The 22,491-nt window shown below is 44.5% G+C and overlaps 1 protein-coding gene across 2 annotated transcripts in view; it reads left to right on the top strand.

Moving 5' to 3' along the window:
- UNC5C (unc-5 netrin receptor C) overlaps positions 1-21,548 on the top strand; it is a 257,762-nt gene extending 236,214 nt beyond the window's left edge. For both annotated transcript variants that reach the window (XM_051617618.1, XM_051617619.1), the window contains 6 exons: positions 3,667-3,835; positions 6,134-6,367; positions 12,071-12,220; positions 12,455-12,619; positions 16,343-16,521; positions 16,744-21,548. In XM_051617618.1, the coding sequence (XP_051473578.1) occupies positions 3,667-3,835; positions 6,134-6,367; positions 12,071-12,220; positions 12,455-12,619; positions 16,343-16,521; positions 16,744-16,909 (1,063 nt within the window). In that variant the 3' untranslated portion in view covers positions 16,910-21,548. The remainder of the gene's footprint in view (positions 1-3,666; positions 3,836-6,133; positions 6,368-12,070; positions 12,221-12,454; positions 12,620-16,342; positions 16,522-16,743) is intronic.
- The last annotated feature ends 943 nt before the right edge of the window (positions 21,549-22,491 follow it).

Below are 22,491 nucleotides of genomic sequence, written 5' to 3' on the forward strand. Positions count from 1 at the left end.
TAGTAAGGCATAATCCTTTTGTTTTAAAATGGAAATTAGAAACAGTGAGAAATAAGAAAAGGTCTGTCAAGAGATTTTGGTTCCTTTTTCCTGTCAGGTGTCATAGGTATGTGCCATTGTGTGGTTTAGCCTCACTACTCTGGGTTTCAGGTGTTTATTTCTGAGCTCTCTCTGCTGTCCCTAAACACACTGCTACCTGCAGTCGCATTAGAGCTGCATAGGAAAGGGAGTATCACCTCAGCAGGCTCTGACATGCCTTGTCCCATACAGCCCCAGAAATCAGGTTTGCTTTTTGCCTCTGTGTTACTTTACAAGCTGATGCCTGCTGCATTTCAATAAGCTCACCTGGGATCTTTTTCACTTCTGTTGCTTTTTGCTACTAAATAACTACGTGTGGAACTTGTTTTGCTCTGGAAGTGTGAGCTGCTGTACAATTAACAGGATTTTATTTCCTACCCATATTTTTGCCCTCTCTGGATCTTTTACGTTATTTTCTGGCTCTCATTGTTGCTTGCAGTAGTTCCTTATTTAGGGTTATTGTAATTTTAATGATTTTGTTGCTATTACGTTCCCTTCTGCATTGTGAGTAGAAATCCTGGCCTCACAGTAGTCAGGGGGAGGTTTAGCATTGACTTCAATAGAGGTGGGATTTCACCCATTTGGTGACACTGACCCCCACTTCACTCCATTCAAGGACTCTGCAATTCATTATATCTCGGTTTTTAAGGGCTTCAAGTAGTTAGGTCACTTGCAGTCCCCAGGTTGTTGGAGAGCTGAGGTGGGTCAGTATCTACGTGAGTTGGATGTTGGAGGAGAGTCACTGGGACCAGCAGTGTTTCATAACTTTGTGATGCCAGACTCAGATGGGTATCTGTTTGGCAACTGGGGCTGCAAAGTCAACCACCCTTGCAGGTGGCCCATTTTTCTGTTCTTCACTCACCAGAGTGTCCTGTATCATAAACACTCATGTCTGGAGCATGCCTATCTCGTCCACTTGGCAATTCATGTCGTAAAGCTGGTGACAAATGTGTTGTTTACCAATGTAGGGAAAAAACAGTAAGCCTTTTCATTTTTCGCTTGTCCTTTGTATGCTTGCATCCACTTCTCATCTCGCTGACTGTGCAGTCCGGAGTGCCTCCCAACATCATGTACTGCGTCATTTTTTATGCTTGTGCTAATCAGATATAAAATATTTTGGCACAAAATCATGCTCTGCATCAGAGTCCTAAATTTTAACAGCTAACAAAATTTTGTCACGGAGCAGTGACTAAACAATTTTACTTTTAGACAACTTCAGGCTGTATGATTTATCAGTACCATATTATTTTAATGACCTTTTGGCTTTTTTTAACTGCATGCATCAGTGCTCAGATTCTTGTCTATTTTAGTTCATTTTTCACCTAAAAGGCACTGTATGAATTTTTTTATGGAAATCATGATATATTCCCACCTATATTCTTATTCACTGCTGGTTTTGTAATTCAGTCCAAAAAAACTATGATAGCTTGTATTTTTTTCCTTCCTTCTTCATGGGTCAGTAATCTTTTAGATGAAGTTAGGTTAACCAGATGATTAAGTCTGTAGTTTGTCATATATGTAGCTTTCCAGACAAATACTGTAATTTTGAAAGATCTTTCTCATAAGTCCTTATGTGTTTTTGAAATTGCTTGAATTAGACTGTAGGAAAATGTCCAAATATCCATTAATGCCCAAGGTAGATGAGCATTAAAAACCACCATTACGTTGTATTTTTTTTAAGCTTCTTGTTGCTTCTTATAAAAAAAAATAAAAAATGAAGTAAATGAGTCTGAAAAAAAGCCCCTATGTTTGAGTAAGAAACTGCCTGATGATTTATTCAGTTCAGTCCTGGAAGAGAGTGATCCCTGATCTTCTTAATCTGAATGCAGAGATCCCTACAGCATGCAAGAAGAGCTGGACTTGGGACTCTAACTGCCAGTGTTTCTTTTGTGTATTGCTTGTTAGGCTAAAATAACTGGCATAATACATGACAGCTGTCCACATTGTTACATTTTACATCTTTTTTGAAAGACAACTATCACAGCTGTTTATTTCCAGTCCACAGCTTTTCAGAAACAATTGTTAAGTCATTTAGTAAACTCATCAGTTAATTTCCACAGATACATATCATCTGGATTTACTGATTTGCATAGACTTCATTTTTTCCATGCCAGACCTTTTTTATCTCAAATGTTATAAAAACCTCCCACAACATTTGGAGAAACAAAAGACACTTTTCAAAAGTGCCTTTGCCCCACTTTGGAAAAAGGATTTATCAAAAGTTTGTCTTTAATTTTCTGTAAGATTAATGGATTATTCAGCAAGAATTAAGGTGGACGAAATCAGGATATGCCTGTGGACATAGCTTTGCAATAGCCAGAATAGGTGCAATAAATTCGATGCCAAAACAGCTTCTGATCTGATTTGGCCTTCTTGAAAATGTTATCTGAGATTACAGATACTTTTGTTTTGCTCTTTCCTTTAGTAAGGACAAAGACTTGCAGAAAGAAACAGTACTTAACGTAGTCTCCACTAATTCCACTAGGACCGATACACATGTAAATATCAGTGTTTGTATATGCAACAAGCTGGAGCAGAAGATGGGAGGTCCTGTGCGCAGATCTGGAGTTTTAACCTCAGATCACATTGAATGCTTTTCATCTCCTGCTTGCTGGTTTCTGGATCATGAATTTGTCCTCTGTATTATTTAGAGAGGCAGTTGATGAGGCATATTCAGCTGTACTTGTCATATACCAGATGTCGTGATAGTTAAAGTCACTCACGCTTCCTCTGGTTTTAAGCTCCTCAGCAGTTGGTCTGGGATAGTTGGCACATGAGCATACGTGCACACACACGGAGACTTGTTTATAAACTACAATGTATGCAATGTATCCTATATATTTATATTATTTTCTATATCACCCTTTCCTAGTGACTGGCCTCAAGTATGCTGGAGAATACCCATGTTTTTTACCTGAACAGATTTGGGTTATCATTAGAAATCTCAGGTTTTGTGAGTGTGTTCTGTTCTCTGTACTATTCCTTACCATCCCTTCATCGTCTTCCCCCTGCTACCGGTGACACCTGATCCCCACAGGCATCTTTGCAAAACCCTTTCTAGTAGATTTGGAGTATCTGTGGGTTTGATGATGGCTCTGAACACAAACTGCACAACTCAGATGTGCTGTACACCCCTTAAGACATTTCAGACATGCTCATTAGCTCTCTCTTCCTTCCTCCTTCAATTTTCTCTGTCCAGACAGTAATAAATTCTCACACGTGGTGCTTACAAGAACCACTGCTCGTTTTTTTGTGCTGCTAAACAACTGCCGAATGCAGTGGTGCCCGCATTTCAGCAGCAGGTGAAATGAAGACTCTGCATATGGTCTGAAAGGATCTTTCAGAGTGGGGTTGCTTAGCAAGTGAGGGCTATAGTTTGCTGCCACCTAAACCTGCTTTTTGTCAAATAAGCAAAGAAATATGTTGGGGGATTTGGAAAAAAAAAACCCTACCACCCCAAACCAAACCCTCCCATTCTTTGTTCACACAATCTTTTTATTTTAAAAGAGAAGGAATTCTTATTTTTGCATGCCTATATGTACCTTTTTCAGCTCACTTAACAAATCCATTTTTCTGTCTTGTTGTCAGGCCACCTGTAGAAGACAGCCAAACCCTGCTGACACCAGTGGTGAGCTGTGGCCCACCAGGAGCACTGCTGACTCGGCCCGTCATTTTAACCATGCACCACTGTGCAGAACCAAACACCGAGGACTGGCAGATCCAGCTGAAGCACCAGGCTGCCCATGGGCTGTGGGAGGTGAGTCTCTAGAGCTCCAGCCTGTGTGCTGACTGCATGCAGGGCTCTCTACCAATCCCTCAAATGCCTTTCCAAACCAGGATGCCTGTATTTTGGGTTTTCTGTGTGAGATGTATGACTGCTGCAGGGAAACAGAAGTGCACCAAGTATCTTAAGCTACCCAGTGCCTATACAGAGGTGCTGTCCTGGGACAGTTTGGTGCCTCCTAGTTTTGACTGTTATCCATTAAATCGTTTTCATCGCAGGATTTTGACACAAGCTTTTGGCGGTGCAGGATATTGTTGTGCTGAAGTTATGGGGAGAGAAAGAAGAGAAAAGAAAAAAAAAAACCCACAACCAATGGCTGAAAAGAACTTCTGCTTTGATCTTAGAAATTAGAAAATGTTTTTTATAGTGTAGTTTGAACTTCCCTAGTTTATATTCTGATTTCAAAAAAGTGAAAATAATTCTGCAAATGGACTCCTGCTTCAACATCAAGATGTTGGCCGGCTTAATGAAATTTGTAGACCTTACTTTTCTTTTCCTCTCCTAACGTTGGTGGAGCATCACTGAGATTCACTTTGTGCAACTGTGCACCCTGTTAACTCAGGAGTTGTACAAGCATTTCTGGGAAGTACAGGTCTGGTGGGAGCCTGGGGTGATTCCTTGCCAGTAGTGCAGCAGAAGCATGCCAGGGTGGCAGAAGGATCTTCCACCGTAACTGGAGCATAAAGTGATGCTTTCAGCAAGGCTGGGTCATCCTGGCAGAGCCTTCCTCTCCAGCTCTGTGTGCCTAGGTCTACCTGCTGCCACCAGTTTGGTCTCATGTAAGTAATTTGGCAAGGTCACCTTCTCCTACCAGTAGGAGAAGGGCAGGGTTGCTTTTGAAGGCAGTCGGGCGGACAGCAGCAAGAGTGCTGTGTCCTGCGTTGCCTTCTAAAGGCTCTTGCTTTTGTCCCCTGCCTGTGGCACTGGCTCTTCATCAGGCTGGGAGGGAGTGTGCAGCAAACAAGGGTCTGTCATGCCAACTAATCTGCACCCTGCTGGCCTGACTCTTGGCACCGCACATATGTTCCTTATTTGTGTCTGTGTGTTGCTGGCACCTACCTCTTCATTTTCTCCCCCATCCTCCTCCTGCCCTTGACAGAGCAGTTGCTCTGCCAGCCATACACATGCTCTGGTACCTGTGCAGCCTCTGCAGTGTCTGCAGGGTCCCTGGCCATCGCAGCACCATCTTCTTCCTCTGCTCTATTTCAGAGCAGCTCCTGTGAGCAGAGGCCCATACATGCACACACACAAACACACACACACCTACATGCATGCACATCCCTGCAGCATCATGCAGGGCCTTCAGCCAGATCTGGTTGCTTGTGTGGTTATAGTGGGGTGCCATCAGCTCTGCAGCATCTTGCCTTACAGAAGGATTGTGCCACCCCTGCAAACATGGCATGTTTGCCTTTCCTGAGATTAGGGGGCCTAAGCTTAATGCCAAACTTCATTTGAGCCTATGCTGCTCAGTTGCCAGATGTGTATGTTGTGCTGCAGACCTGCAGGCAGCAGGGGTGGAACAGATGAGTTGTGCTGAGCATCATGTGGCACACGGTGGCTTTGCAAGAGGCGGCCATCATCTGCTGCTGCCTTGTTGCTTCTGCTCTCTCTCAAAGCCACTCAAAGCACCTTGTGTTGCGTGCAGGATATTACACACAGCGTTGAATGGAGAAATTAGCAGGGGAGCTGTTTTGCTTTACACACAGGGTGGAGAGGTTGTCTGCATTCTGGCCGTATGTAGTTTTATTCTCCACCCTGCAGTCTCATCATGGAGGATTATTTCAATGAAGCAGCAGGTGATATTTCTTGTAGATGTGGAATTCAGTCATCACAGAGGTTACTTCGCTTCCTTGAGTTTTTATAACTCCTTCTTGTCATGCTTAGGAAGTGAAGGGCAGTTATTTCTTCAACATGTGACTACTGATGTTAAGTCATGGTCACAGAATTATTAGTTCTGCAATATCTTTTCAATAAAGTATTGGTGTTATTTTCATTAGTTGCCTAACTCTGCCCAGGGCTTTAAAAGTGCTGCAGGGTCTTAGGGGATTGAGGACAGGAGGAGGTTTATACTACCATCATCCCAGAGAAATCATTCCCTCCCTGTGCCTATGCAGGAGAAAAGCTGGAAGCAGAAAATTTATATCTTGATTAATCCAAGGAGCCAACAGCAAGGACTTTGTGCATCATCCAGGCTTGAAAGGGGGATTGCTGTCTCAAAGGAGAACAGCTCTGAGGGGTTGGGAGCTCTAACTTTGCCATTTTCTCCCTTAGGATGTGGTGGTGGTTGGGGAGGAAAACTTCACCACTCCATGCTATATCCAGCTGGACCCAGAGGCCTGCCATATCCTTACAGAAACCCTCAGCACGTATGCCTTGGTGGGACAGTCAATCACCAAAGCAGCAGCCAAACGTCTCAAACTGGCCATATTTGGACCACTGTCCTGCTCTTCACTGGAATACAGCATCCGAGTCTACTGCCTCGATGACACACAGGATGCCCTTAAGGTGGTTGTTCGTTTTGCGCTCGCTTTCCCTCTCCAGCTCTTGCAGATTGCAGTCACAGCAGAGACTAGACCCTCTGCTCCATGTATTCCTGCTCCCTGAATTATTTTTTATGATTAGAGGAGCCTGGCGACAAGCTGCTGTTTTACAGTTTAACCCCCACTTGCTATAAATGCGTGCTTTGCATAGGGATCACACACTATTTTCCACCTACCAGTCTCTTTTCCTTTGTTTATGCGTATCATATTCTGAATCCTAAGATTTTTGCATTATTAAAAGGCCATAAGGTACACAGGGCTTCATTCGTTATTCATGTATTTTTAATGCTAAGTGCCAGCTCCCCAGAGATGGGGAAACATATAAATGCTTCTTTGTAAATAGTTGATAATGATAAAAGAAGCTTCTGGGCTGTTAATCACTGCCTGCTTTTATACTGCTTTACTACACCTCTTTGCGTGCAGCATTTTATGTTGGGAATTCACAACTAAAATAAACCAAAGCTGTTGGTATCTCTAACTATATCGCCTTACTCTCACTGTGTAATTCTGGCATGCACACAAACACACACTCACTACATACAGTTGAGCAGAGAGTTAACCATACTTGCTATTTCACTTTATAAATACGTGTATTTATACAGATGGTATCTATAATAGATGCACTCATGAAATATGTACATCCAACCTCACAAGTAAGAATGGAGGTTATTAAAGGTGGGGTTTTTCTTTAGTTGTAGCCAGTGCAACTTCCCAGATGCCTCTCTTCAGCAAAATGAGTTCAAAGCTTAACTCTAACCAGAGTCATCCCAGTGCTTTTGTATATGCTTTTGTTTCCTCAACTCCGCATGGGAATTACTGAGATTGAAACTCACATACGATGGCTGGGAGCTGTTTGTGTTTTTCAGAGTGCTGACTTCCATCACTGCAAATGGCATGCTCCGTTTTCCTCCCCAGTACTACCCAATACCAAGGCTTGCCAGTCTAAGCTTTGCTGGGGGAATTCTCTTTTGCTGTCTGTAAGAAAGACAGTGAAGTATAAGGATTGAAGCAGGCATATTGTGACTGCAGCATGGCTTAATCTGTACTGAGCCTGGGAGCTTTGCCTCTGTCAATGTGTTGGTGTTATCAGGATTTTAGAAGCAATTATTTTCCCTAGTTTGATTTCCCTTTTGTTTTTCCTCTTTAAAACATAGTGAAAAGGATCTTTTGTAGCGATCAAGCTTTGAAAGTGCTAATGGTTTATGCCTGTGCTGAATAATACTATTTTCCATGGGTTCATCAAGGCATGAGGTAATAATAAGTGACGTGGAGGTGCCTTGGACAGACAGCTAATGCAGTCAGAGCTGGGAGAATCCAATTAGGTGTTATTCAAGAGCTGCTGGTTTGGTTCTAATAGGCTGTGGGGAGTGTTGTGAGATAAAGTTAATCTGATTCAGTCCGATAGCAGAAGGGATAAGGAGAGGCACCGAGCAACATGGAGGGACCATCTTTCACGTGAGAAGCTGCAGCCAGTATTTGGGAGGGGAGCAGACCAGTCCTTGGGCTTCTGCTGCAGGTAGACTCCAAAGCAAGCTTATAATTTGTTGAGGAAAGTTGAGCAAAGTTCGGTGGCCACTGTCCCACTCAAACCTACTGCCTTTTTTAAAGCAAAGTGCATGCATTTTAATTTTGTTCTTTTTTGACACATCTGGAAGGCCATGCATGGGGTTCAAGACCTAGGTAGCTGGTGGTTTACAGGAGAACAAGCGTACTACTCACTGGCTACAAATTCTTACAAACTTACCAGTTGTAACCTCTCTAGAAATGAAAGGTCTGGGGAAGGAGAAGGCTTAAGAAAAATGAATTAGTAAACTAGCTGCAGATTAAAGGAGTTGAGCATGCATCAGTGAGTATGAACCAGCGTGTACAAACCAGCCCCATGCAATGACATTGTGTAGTCTCAAACAACAACTATTTAGAAAGGAAAAGAAGGTTGGGGTTGTTTGCCACGTGCTTTCTCAACAGCTGGCACCACAGCAGTCCTGGCTGTGTTGGGAGGAGCTCCTTGGCCCTGCCATATTGCCAAAAGGAAAGCATTCACTAGGCAATTACTGCTGGCTGTGCAGGACAAGGCATGCAGATGGGACTGGGCCAGACGGTCTTGAGGTTGAAAGTCATTTGGAGAGGGTGAGAAAGTTGTAGGCAGCAAGCAAGGCACTAGCTGCATCATCTCTGTGTCTTGGGGCTGGCTGCTTCAGGCAAGACACAGCAAGGGCAGGAAAGAACAGCATGAGATGTTCCTACATTGGAATATCTGAGGTTTTGGAAAAGGCTTTGTAGGGGATAGTGTTTTTATTTTAATAGCCAACTGAATGCATTCTATTATTTACAACTCGGAATGAGGGTGCCATATGTTCAATGTGTCCTAACAGCCACCAAAGGAAGAGAAGCAGTTGTGGTAGAGAACATAGGGCTGTATTTATCCAGCAGGCTTTTCCTCTCATCAGGCAAAGTGCTCGCTGCTGAACTGCCAGTGCCTGCAGTACAGTAGGGAAGTGTCATGACTTGTCATCACTAATGGCTCAGTTATTGTGGGAGTGGCTTGGTGGGGCTGCTGGGGTCTGCAAGGCAGTGGGGTGCAGCATCCTCTGCCCTGCAGGGTCCCGAGTCCCCCAGCTGGGATGCTCACAAAAACACTTCTTGGAGAAGGGTGAGGATAGCAACAACCCTGAGCACTGGCTTATTTTTTAAGGCTGATTTTTTTCACTTGGAGGGGGATGCCCAAACTAGTCTTCTGTAAAAAAAAAATAATAATATAACTATATAGCAATCCAGCTGCTTTATTCTCCTCTGTTTATTCACATGTGGCTTGACATTGAGGTATATGAGCTGCATGTGGCAGTGTCTGAGCAGCCTTGCACACTGGTAGTGAGTGAATTATTTCAGGCTGTAGCAGGGTGGCCTCCTCCAATCTGCCTTGAGCTGTGCAGTAACTGTCCTCCAAAAGAAAGGAAAAAAGGCATATTAGGCATGTGATCTTCTCTTGGTTATTTAATGTGTATTTTTCCGTCTATCAGAGAAAGGCAACTGCTTACACTAATCACTGTTGCTTTCTTCTGCTCCATTAATAAGGAAAACTGTTTCCAAAGACAGGTTGTTACTGTCCTGGTGGCACTGATGATGAAGCAATGCGTTACAGAGATCCTTCTCCTAGGAAGTGGATAAGGATGTAAGTCCCAGCCCACAGGGGTAGTGAGAGACAGAGGATGACTGGACTCACTTTTGCCTGGGCTGAGCAACATGCAGCTTAGGTTTCAGCTCAGGAGGGCATAGAGGCACCAGCCAGCAGGATAAGCACTGCTCTAAATAAAATGCTGTATGGCTAGAACCCGCCTGCATCTGAAGGGAGTCATGGCTCTGAATTAATTCTGAATTAATTAGCTGAATGCCACAGGAGAGGCGAGAGCTACTTGATATCCTCCAGTTGGAGCATGTACAGGAGCTAAGGTGAACAAGGGCAATTACCCAAAGTGAGATATTGAAACTGGACACCCAGATCTTGTGGGTGGGATGGTGCAGCATCACGCTGCAATGATTCTGCCTGTCAACGTTTGACTCAGTTTGACAATAATGCTCTCGATCCCCTCCCCCTCCTACCCAGGTAGGGAAGGAGAGAGAGAAAAAAAAAAAGAGAGACTTGTCTAGATTGAAAACTGAACCGTGCAACTTTATTTAGAATATTAATACGTGATATTAGAGTGTATATATATATATAGCGATTATACAAAGGTGTGGTAGAAGCCTCTCGCCTCCCCCCACCCCCAGCAACTCCCACAGCACTTCCCTCAGATGAGACAATTCCGAGGAATCCCGAAGCTGCTCCTGGAGAAAAGCAGAGAGTTACGAGGGTCAGGAGGGCTTGAGGTCGATGGTTCGACGATGATGGGCAGATGGTGTTTTCCCAGACGCCGGCCACGAACAAAAGAAAGAGAAAAAGAGAGAAGGAAGGCAGATAGAGAGGCGAAGCAAAGCGGCGAGAGAGCGAAGCAGGAAGGAAGGAAGTTTTCTTCTGTCATCTCCGACCTTCCCCCGAGCCTACATAGATATATGGAATGGAATATCTCTGGCCAGCTTTGCTGTTCGTCTAACCCAGCCTCCCACGGGGGGGGCCACAAATCCCCCCGTAGTGTCTGAGCCGGCAGAGCAAAGGCATAACCTTGAGATCCCAGCAATTACAAAAACATTTCAGTGTCTTACCAACTTAGCAGAACACGCAGTTGCTAGTTGAAGAAAGCTCACTGAAATAAAAAAAAGGATCAGCAAAAGAAAAACTGGCTTCATCCTGGCTCAAACCAGGACACTGCCCCATTCCCCCCCAGTAGGGTGACTCCCAGGGCTTGCCTGGCACAGGCAGGAGCCATTACTTGGGCCCCGCGTCCCATATGCCTGAGAGGTGGTATCTGCAATTAGCTCAAAAAGTGCTGCAGGTTGTCTTCTGGCCCTTCCAGGGAGGTAATTTGGATGTAATGAAGATCTATAGTAATCAGATAATTACTATTGATTTCTCTTTAAACATCTTGATGAGGTAATTAGGGGGCACTGGAAAGAAGCTGGAACTGATTCATTGGCATAACCTTAATCTAAAAAGTTTCCTGATTTTGTTTCTTTTCCTCTAATGGCTGATCAACAAACATCATTTTAGCTTCAGGATCTGCCAGGTTCGGCTCACCAGGAACAGAGGCTTTTGGTTTTTAGTTAACTAGCTGCTGAAAGAGATCAAGAGTGGCTTGTTTTGCACTTAGCTAAAATGGAGGCTCCTTTAGGTGACCTGTGCTGATGTCCTGGTTTTGTGTGCCAAATACAGCTTGAGCATACTCACTCTGTATGTGACCATGTGAGACTGGTTGCTTGATTGGCTTTTGTAATTAAATATTACTCAGTTTGGCTGTGTTGATTTCTAATGGGGCTCATGTAGGTACCTTTGTGCTTGCTTCTGCATGTGGACTAGAATTAGGCTGTTTGTAGGTGATGGTCCACTGTGGTCTCATTAGTTACAGGCATATGTTTTTAGCTGGAAAAAATGTCCTGACTCTTGGCTTATTAGCTTTTAATTACATGATCAATATTTCAGTAACCCTAAACCTGTGTATTTATATATACAAAATGTTCCATCACATTGTCTGGCTCTTGTTTGATACCATCCTGCTTGATGGTTTGCCTCAAAGTAGACATCTGTTATGCCCAGTACCGCCCTGTCATGGAGCAGTTTGCTAGGCCATAAGCTGAAGGGGCAGCAGTATGCACAGATCCTATATCAGCAGGACCTGTGCAAAGAAGAGCTTCCAAAAATTAAATAGCACAGCTACCATTAGATACCCAATTTGGTGAGCAATAGAGAAGACTGATATATTTCCGTATTCAGACAGCGCCTGTATGCAAGATTTTTGTGGTCAATGTAATTGCACACATTTTTGTTTATAGGATATGTCAGATAATGGTGTCTCTCCCAAAGGAGACATGGGTGCCTGCAATTCCTGCTGCACTGCTGCTGGATGATGAGGGCAAGAGAGTTATACTCAGATCCACTAATGCAGTTGAGGGTCACAGGGAAACCCAACTCCACCTTTTTTCCAGTATTACAGTATCTACAAGTCAGTCTTGAGGAATCAGACCAGTGTGCTGTCTTAATGAAACCTGACTCCTTCTTCTTCTTACCACAATACTGCAGGAGGTCCTTCAGCTCGAGCGGCAGATGGGCGGGCAGCTTTTGGAGGAACCCAAAGCTTTACATTTTAAGGGAAGCACCCACAACCTCCGCCTGTCCATTCATGACATTGCCCACTCTCTCTGGAAGAGCAAACTGCTGGCTAAATACCAGGTGAGCATCACAAACCATTCACATTGGAACTTAGCAGTGAGTCTTAAAGAAATATGGTGATACACAGGGGCATTTAAAGAACGCCAGGAGCCAGAATACAATGCCATGGACATTTTTTCCCTGGACAATTTGCAGTGACAGTATCAAGGAGCCCACAGTCTCTGGTCTTATACCATCAGGGTCCTGGTCCTGCATCTCTCACTGACTATACTTTTTCTTGCTTTCTTCCTGCAGGAAATTCCCTTTTACCACGTCTGGAGTGGATGCCAGAGGAACCTGCACTGCACCTTCACAATGGAGAGGTTCAGCCTGAATACCCTGGAGCTGGTATGCAAACTCTGCGTGCGGCAGGTTGAAGGAGAAGGGCAGATCTTCCAGCTCAACTGCTCCGTCTCAGAGGTAAATGAAATCGGTACACTTCTCTACCTGACTGCAGGAATGTGGGAGGGCTGAGGAGGTATGTCCTTTTCCATTGTTACCTGTTTAGTGCTTTTCATTTTCATCCTGTCTGCTGGGATAGACATAAGAGATGGATTAAGTAATTGCTTTTTAATCTCCTGTTGCATTTTCCCATAGTTTGTCTCATCTAGAAGGGTGCTTCCCCCCTTCAAGGGAGGGAGGAGTGCAGCCATGGTCTCCCTGCTGGTGCCACCTTTCTGTGTCTATGTGGAGCTCTTTGCTTACCACTCCATTTAGCATCTCAGGAAACAGTGCATGGTCCTGTTTCCTGGCAGTCCAGAAGACCATAATGCCTGACACTTCCCTGGAGAGGAAGGAAAGCGAATAGGAAAATGCCATTGCCACATATTTGCATGAGCCACTCCACTCTGAACCTGCATAATAACTGCTATGCAATAGGAAATATCAGATGGTCTAGTTGCCATAGACATTTCTCCTCAGAAATTGCTACTGCTACAAATTCTGACTACTATCTTCAACAATTTTTCTTTTGACAGCTGGCATTTTCCAGTAGAAAAATTATCTTGAAACATCTTTATTGATGCTACATAGCACCCAGAGCATATTCACTTTTTGGGGCAGTCAGGCTGAGACCAAGCAACATCTTCAGGTGTGAAGTGACATTGACTCCAGTGAATGCACTGGTGGGTTTTATGCTTGGTACCTTTGGTGGCTACGAAGAGTGGACTCTTGGGCAGCAGCTGCTGCTGGCTGACTTGTAGAAGGACTGGGAAACCACAGAAAAAAGATACCTGTGCTGTAGGACCCCGACGGTGTGCACCATTACCCATAACATCTGCTTGGTTATTGGGTGTAAAGTTACATATTCAGCTGGGGACTGCACAGCATTAAAGACAGATGGTAAAACAAGTATCATAAACAATTATTGTAATAAGGGTTGCATTGAGGTAATCTCTAATTTAACCTCACAGAGAAGAGAAAGAACTGAGAGTAACTTTAATGAAATGCAAGTGCACACTATAATCATCTTCAGCTGCTTGTGTGTAATAGGGCCTGGTAATAGATTCAGAGGGAACAGGATAATATTCTTGTCTTGTGTGATCCCATCTATCACAGATGAATAGAGGGAGTGAATAACACTACTGTTATCAAGGCCGCCTACTGCAAAATTGCTCCTCATGGTTGAGACCTCATGATGTTCCTGAGCCCTAGTGAGGGGCAGGAGAACCTTGGACTGCAAAGGACAGGCATACAACATTACATCAACTAGAAAAAAACCCTGAAACTCAGACAATTTGAATGCAGAAGTCACCTGGAAGTGTAATAACAGCAACCTGGAAAGCTATGTGCATGCCTCTAAGAGGTGTGATAAAGACACGAGACCAGGCAACAGGAAACCTTAGCTGTGTTTCCTCATGTTTTCTGCTGTGGTGAGGCTAGTGGTGTCCAGCTGGTGATTAGGCATTGCAGGACAATGCTGTCACCTTTCTTTATTACTGGATCTGTCTCTTTGCCTCTGTCACCCTGTGGTGAAAATACAGTAACACAGTTTCTTGCATCTCCCCTTCAGAGCTTTCCTTTTTTGTCCCTTGAAAGAATGTAAAACTTATGCAGATTAAATTTTCTTATTCTGGCTTTATACAGTGTCTTCCATTGGGACTTCAAAAATACAAATGCAGTGAGTGCCAAAACATACATATTTGCAAGGCAAGAGGAAGATTGTGATAAAGGTCTCCCACCTTTCTTTTTTTTCTTTTTTTTTCTTTTTTTTTTAAGCCCCCTTTTTATCTTGCGCTCTCACTACTCACCTGAAAGAGCCCCAGGGCACTGCCACCAGTACCTGGGCTCCTTCTGCAGCAATCCTGATGCACCCTGGGCAGCAGACCACCTCAAGAGCTGGGGCAGTGCTGCCTCAATGTGTCCCTTGACCCAGAATAAAAAGGGAAGGTTGATCCAGCTGCAGTGCCACCAGTCACCACCCCACAGTTGCTTGTGAGCTGTCAGCTTGGGTGAGCCTGCAGGCAGCAGCTGTGGGTTTCACCAGCTGATGGGCAGCCCCAGAAGGACGGTAGCTCGTTGCCTGAAGCAGTGGGCTTGGTTGGGGTGGCCGATCTGCCATTCAGGGTCTTGGTGCCAAGTAGGGATGCTGCATTGAGGCAAAAAGAGGCCTATCTATAGAGTGGAAGAGCATTAATTGGTGTGGATAAAAGAGTGGAAGTAAAAGAGGGTTAATTCTGTTAATTGCTCCGGGATACTGGCTTTCCCCTTTCTATCTCTGTGTACATTTTTGGGGAGGAAACCAAAGGCTGCAAGTGATTTTGAGCATCTCCAACAAGCTTCCTAGGTAATCTGCAATGGCAGCTTCAGCCAAGTATTATCTGGTTTTGAGACAGTTTCAGGTTTTATAGGTCCTTTCCAGAAGCACCCTTGACATGAAGCAACAAGACAGCTCACAGAGGAGAAAACAGATTGACATTTAATGACAAGGCTTTTGCACCCTGGCAAAGGGGTGTTTCTGGCTGCCTGGGGCTGTGACTTGGGCAGAGGTGAAGATGAAGTGGCTCCTGCATTTCTGCCACTCTAGCCTTAGGGCTGTCATACTGCAAAGAAGAGCAATTGAGAAGGTGGAGGAGAGGCACAAAAGGGACCCCAGCCCTGCTTGCCACTTTTCCATATGTGCTTTGGCAGCTGAAGTTGACAAGTGCTGCACAAGCGGAGCATTCCAGCTGCACAGTCAGGCGGCTGGTTGGCATAAAAGGATTGTGACAAGACTTTCACCTACCCTGAAGGACCTTGTCATTCCTAAGCAAACCAAACCATCCACATTGCCCCACTACCATTGTCCCACCAAGGGTACCTACTTACTGAGCCCCTCTTTCTACCTGCCTGTGGATGCTAAATGCTTCCAGGGTAAGGAAAAGATAAAATCCTTACCCAGAAGAGCTGACTGCTTGTTATTCCCAGTGGGGCCGTATTACAGCTGTGTCATGGGGAACTTGGGAGGACTGTATCAGAGAGAATCAACCCTGTATCAGCTGGGGACAGACTGGCTTTGGAGGTGACTTTCTCCTTGAAACACTGCCACCATCTTTGAGCACAGTGCTGGTCTTGGAGAGGGTGATGGTCACCCCCTGAGTGCACATGCTCCATCCATCTCCAGCACAGTTAAAGCCACATGAAAATGAGGGAGCAGCTTGTTCTGGGGCAGTATTAACTGTCTCTCTGTGGTCTACCTAGCATCAGAGGCTTCAGAGAGCACAGATGCTGCAAAAGGGATGTCAGCCACCTATGCTGGCTCCATGTAGAGTGGGGGGCTACCAGGAAACGGTAGTTGCAATTTGCTGTGGTATGTGTTGCAATGCCTGATGTTCCTTACTTCCAATAAGGGATTAATTACGCTGGGATCAATTATGCTGGGATCAATTTTGTGCAGCCATAGTAATCGTCAGCCTAAAAAAAAAAAAAAGAAAAAAGAAAAAGGAAAAGAATCTGCTGTCTACTCAAAGTCAGTTATCAGTATTGCTCTTTTTCAGCTGATGAGCATAAATGCTTGATTAGCAGAGGGCTGCTCCCCTCTAATGCAAGTAAAAGCTCTGAGTCTGAGAGGATACAGAGGATACACTTCTTCAGTTGTCTCTGCACTTAGTAACAAAACTGCTGTACTTTTTAATTTCTTTTTTTTTTTTCTTTTTTCAACTTCAGGAACCGACTGGCATTGATTATCCTCCTATGGACTCAGCAGGCACCATCACCGCCATAGTAGGGCCCAGTGCTTTCAGCATCCCCCTCCCAATAAGGCAGAAGCTGTGCAGCAGCCTGGATGCGCCCCAGACCAGGGGCCATGACTGGCGGATGCTGGCCCACAAGTTGAAACTGGACAGGTGAGCAGGACTGCCTATCTGTGGTCAGGTGTCAAAGTCCCCCCAGAGGCATGTACAGAAGGGTCCTGGTGAAGATGAGTGACAGCAGATGTGTCTACAGACTGCTCAGACTGACCCCAGAGGTGACGAGAACCTTGACAACACCAGCAGTGGGGATGGGCTGAAGTCATACAAATTAATTCATGCAGCCCAAATAACAGGTTTCCTTTTGGCTTGTTGCAGGTACCTAAATTATTTTGCTACAAAATCGAGTCCCACTGGGGTGATCCTGGATCTCTGGGAAGCCCAGAATTTCCCTGATGGCAACCTGAGCATGCTGGCAGCAGTTCTTGAAGAAATGGGAAGACATGAGACCGTTGTTTCTTTGGCAGCAGAAGGAAATTACTGATGCAGCCTGGGCATGAACAGGAAGGACAGACGCAGGGAGCAGTAATGCCCTGTTATTACAAACGAGAATTGAAATGAAAACCCAGACCAATGAGTTACACAAGAAACATTTCAGAGAAGCAAGCAAGCATACAAAAAGAAACCAACCCTGACCTTCTCATGTGCTCTCCTTGTACATTGTCACAGGATCTAAAAGAAACCATGCAAAGTTGTACCTTGAAAATATAAATCAACCTAATGTTCCTTTTGGCTTGGCTGTACACTGCTTGGTACAGGATTTTACAGTTTCCTAGGAAACGCTTTTTATTGCTATCCAGATATATGGATAAACTTTCTTAACAATCCCAATTTCTATGGATGTTGTTTACATCAGATTCTGGACAGGGGTAAGGAGACTGTCCATGGCTCTTTATATTTTTTTGTTTAAAGCCATTCTAGACAAGGCTATGGACAGTTGGTTGTGGCTATTTCAGCTTATTGGTTTCTGGTGAATTCAGATTTTGGCTACAATTCTGCACATCAGTTGTCCCACAGGGATCCTCCTGTCATTGTTCTGTTTCCTAGACCTACTTGTAAAAAAAAAGAATCAAGAAAATCAGAGTTTAAGAGGTGTGCATCTGGAAAGCAGGTACTCTGGGTGCTAAGCAGGAACACGCGTAATGTCCCCTTCCTTCCCTGTTGAGTCTCACTGAGCCCACGTGAAGAAGAGCAGTAGGACAGCGGGAAATGTAGAATCAGAGTTAATTCTAAATTCACAGTGTAACAACACCCTTCCCATCCCTTTGCAATATGAGGGGGCTGGATATGCAAGTCAGAGTGGTTAGGGGGGAAAAAAAGAAACCCAGAAAAAAAAAAGAAAAAAAAAAGTTGCTATGATAATTATTTACTAATTAGTATCTAGTGCAAGGATTATAACGATGATGATGATGATGATTACCATTATTCCTTTATTTCTAATTTTGTCAGAAGCAGAATGAATCATTCCTATTTTTTTGGAGCCTGTTGTCCCATTCCTGAAAGTCTTTTAAGACATGTCCCTCTCTGTGTTTTTTGTCCTTCCCTTCTCTAGCCATTGTATTCCTTCTCCAAAGCCCTCTGCTAGCCCACACAGGTTACTCACCTTGTCTTATCATTGCTGTGCTTCGTGCCCAGTGCATGGTGGCATACACTGGTGATGCTCCGCTGAATCATAGAATCGTAGAATGAAGTCACTGATCCAATCCAGCAGTCTTCCCGGGCACATTTTGCACCACCTTGGTACCCTAAGTTGCTGTGAACCAGTGACAGCATCTCAGTCCAAATACATGTAGACCACTGGTTCGGGAGCACAGGTGCAAGCATGTGGAGTCACTGATGTTGACCACCTGATTTGTGCATCCAAGGTGGGCCTCCATATGTCTTCTTTTGCTTTGAAGTGGTCTGAAAGCCAACAATTCCTGTTAGCTTCTCATGGAGCTGCAGGTACTCACTGAAACCAACTTCCGTAACATTTGCAGTGGTCAGGGCTACTGGGAATCCTCTGCTGGGTCATTTCTGGATGAGATGCAGTGGGAAGATCTCCACAGATATTCCCAGACTTGCTGCAGCCACAGAAGCCTCTGACATGTGAGCCAACTTAGGGTGAAGGTGTGGTGAAGTTGAAATCCCCTGTACTGGAGTTTGCTGTCTGTGCTGTGCTTCCTCCACTGCTGCTGCCTGGCAAGGTGTTGCAGGTCATGTCTGGCTGACCAGGGGACTTTTGTCCCTCTCAGCCATGGCCCTCTTGGCCACCACAAACAGGTGAAAGGGAACTTGGCAAAAGGAGCAAACTCTTGCTTTTTCTGTTGTCACTGCAAATGTATTTTATTTTCTGCTCTTTTGGGACATGCTGGTGCATAGGATCACAGTAGTTTTACTACCAAGATTGTCTGTCCTCTACTTCTGGTGCAAAAAAGGCTTTCTTCCCCAGCCTGTCTGCACCAGGTTTCCAGAAAGGCCCTGGTTATTGCTCTCTGCCCATGCACTTACTGCCACTTTGTGTGCTTTGCAAAATGGGAACTGGCTTGTTTTCTTTTGTGCTTGTAGTTTTGTTGTTTTTTTCCCCAAGGCTTTCCAGATTGCACCTTCAAAGGTAAAGCTGAAAATGTCATTGGTCGAAATGAAATGAAAATTTCATCTGACCTTTTTCCCATCTGACATTTCCAAAGACTTGGGCTTTTTTTTTGTTTTTAATTTCTCAGCTCGCTGACACCAGTGGGGTTTTGATTGACTGCTGGGCAGTGATCACAAAGTTCTCCCTTCTTCGTAAGAGGTAACTCAGCAGTTTGCCAACCGGCTTTTCAGTCAAAACTGGAGACTGCGGCACATACATACATTTTAACTTGAAACAATTGTCTGCATTTTGCCTGTGTAAGCCCCACCCACCTTCTCTTAGTGAGGAGATGCCAAGAGCACCTATTCAACAGCCAAACATCTTCTTTTTCACCTGGGCCATCTGATGCAGCCCATTGCAGTGCTAATGGAAATCTTGCTTTCAACTTCAGGAGGCTTCAACTAGAGCTTCCAGCTCTGCCCTTTCCCTAAGCTTTTTACTCACCTTGGACCTCTAAAATGGCTCTTAAAAGACAGGTCTTCTTCCTCCTGTGCCATCTTCAGATGTAGCCAGTTGTATTTTGTGCTTCTCTACACTTCCTGTGCATCCTTCTTGTGTGACTCCTCTTCCAAGGTGGGTGCATAAGCTTAATTGTCCTTTGGCCTTTCCCCTTTTCAGCTCCATCTTTACTAGGTGATGCCCAGGCTTACTGGTACTTCTGGCTCTCAGCTCTTGCTAAGTGGGCAGCATATGCACCCTGCTCACCAGGGCCTTGCCAGAAAGGGGCTTGTAGTTATCTGTATTGCTAAGAGTCAGTGTTCCTTTTGCCAGCACTCTGACCTATCCCCTAATGCCTCCTTCAAGGAAAACAGATGAGTGACTTTCTTAAAGCATTCTGGGGCTTTTTTCTTATACAGTGTCACAGTAAAAGGGATTTATTGAGAGGAAAAGGCATGCTCTGTTTAAGAGTAACATCCATAGAGGTGGATAGAGGTCAAGAACATCACTGCCGGCTAGAGCAGCAGAATCTACAGTGCTCCGCAGAGGTGGAGGTGCTCTTCTTCCATCCTGACTGCTCAGAAACCTTCCTTCACCTGCTTCAAGCATGGGCTGGACAGTCTCTCCAGCCCCTGCTCCATCAGCCTTTGCAGGGTCCCAGCAAAGCACGGTGTCAGCTGCCTCATCCCTGACAGGGCAGGGAGTAGGGCCTGCCAGTGATGGACGAAGTTTCCTCCACAGAGCCACACCTTGTCCCAACAACTCCGCACTGCTGCTTTGCCACCCCTGTCAACAGCAGCTCCCACCTCACCTGACATCCCCCTGCATTGATTTTGCTCAGCCTTTTTCTCTTTTTTTCTGGGGATACAGTGCTGGCAGTGTGTGGCCAGGGAGAGGGCGCTGGCATGGGCTAGTGGTACACCCCCCCTCAGCATCCCCATCCTGCTGCTCCAAGGAGGGAGACTGGGAAGCAATGGCAGCCAGATCCTCTTAGGATATAATTTTTGGTGGGTGAAAAACCACCAGCGGGCCCTCCTCCTGGATGATGTGGACACAGTGCCATCTCGTGGGGCTCAGCCCCGGCTTCAACATGCCGCTGCTGTGGAGAGCAGCAGCGCTCAGGAAAAGGCTTTCCAGTGGGGCAGCACTTGGAAGTGACAAATAAGTTTGGCAGACAGTACCAACTCTTAAAAGTCATTGTAACGTTTTATGTCAGGTAAGCACATCTGCTTTATTATTTAAAAAAAAAAAAACAAAAAAACGAAAAAAAGAAAAAAAAAGGCTGCAGGCTTCTTATCCTCCAGTTATTACTACTTTTTAAAATGCATATCCTTTTAGTTGTCCACCTTAGGCTATGTGCTGTAGCACTTTTACTGCTCTTCACACCATCTCTTCATTACATGTTTGCTAGCACTATAAATAATAGATAATATAAATATATATAAAAAATATCTACTGATTTCAAGGAAAACCTTTTAATTTCTGAGTAAGAAACACTATTGGAGGCACTTCTTTTCACCTGATTTTTTTTCTTCTATTCTTCTTGTGTTGTGTTCTTGTAAAGGTGGCTGTCAGTGTATAGGGTAAGTCTGGGGTTTGTGGGTTTTTTTCCCAAAATTTTCTGATCACAGCTAATCCACTGTATCTTGCTAAGCAGTGCAAGACCTAAGTGCTGTTTTACTGAATCAACATTTTTGAGGGAGTGAGGGTCTCTTCAGTCAAGGTTTTCTTCTATAGGAAACTGAGGCGCTTTTTTTTTTTTTTTTTCATATCACTGGCAGAAAAGCAGACATTCGTGAGCCATGTTAGGGTCTGCAATGCCCACAGAGCAAAACATGTCCGTTCCTCGGGTTTCTTGCTATTTCTGTTGCTTACATATAGAATAAATGTATTTACATGCTGTAAACCCGTCATTGTGGACAGTGTCCTAATGTCTTGTATTGCTACCTACAGTAGTTTCTTTTGGTTCGCCTCTTCTTCTTGTTTTGGGGTGTGGGGGTATGGGAAAGGGAAGAGTGGGTGGGTCCTTAGACCACTGTGTTCTCTAGCCAAGTAGTTACCACAGCACTGATGTTAAACAACTGTTGTGGTTGGTTGTTGTGTTTTTTTAAATCTCTTGTCCAGGGCATTTTGTAAACAATCTTGCTGAGATTTCAGAAGTCTTTTCAGGTATTAGGCTGGCTCTTATCCAGCCACAAAGTAACTAATTGTTTGCAGGCTGGCTTGCTTAGTATCAGGCAGTGCAAAGATGCATGTGGTTTGTGAATGAACTAAACCTTTGTCCCTTCTCCAGCAAAGGACTTCAGTGAGGTATTGACTTTGGGGTCACCATGGCAATCCATTCCTATCTTGTGTGTAAAACCTTGAGTTCATAAAAGGAGCTGCACTGCAGATTTTCAGGTGCTGAAGCAGGTATCTTGGACATCCTTTGAAGTGGGAATTTAACAGAAATGTAAAGTGTGTGGGGGTGTCTATACATACAGACAGTAGAAACTAAAAGGAAACCTACTGCTGGAGGCTTTTAGTTCTGATGTTAGTTGTGGACATCGTCTTATGACCAACTTTTGCTTGGGAAGATAAAGGTCAAAATTCAGTGCAGTTTCATCACTGCAAGGTCAAATAGGCAGTACATTGAGAGCTAATAGAGTAAAATTGGCAAGTAACTAGGGTTGGACTTGAACCAAAAAAAAACAGAAATGAGCCCTCAAGTTTGGTAGATCAAGCTCCTCACTTGAAATAGGAGCATGTCATGTATTTACTTACTTGTCCTTTAAGCTTGGCACCTGCCCCCTGTAATGTGAAGTTTCTTTACCTGCCAGTTCTTTGATAAGCTAAACTCTGCATAACCCAGAGTTCCCACAAACCACTATCACCAAATAGGTACATTTTCTTTGACAATGGTGAAATGTAGTTAATAGTGGTTCAGTCTCCTCGATTGCTTGCAAAGAGATTAATTGCTACACATGCTGTAGCCTGGGCCAGCCCTTTTCTCCAAAAGCATCCCATGCCATGGC

This window comes from Apus apus, chromosome 4 (genome assembly GCF_020740795.1).
Source record: "Apus apus isolate bApuApu2 chromosome 4, bApuApu2.pri.cur, whole genome shotgun sequence".
Taxonomy (NCBI): domain Eukaryota; kingdom Metazoa; phylum Chordata; class Aves; order Apodiformes; family Apodidae; genus Apus; species Apus apus.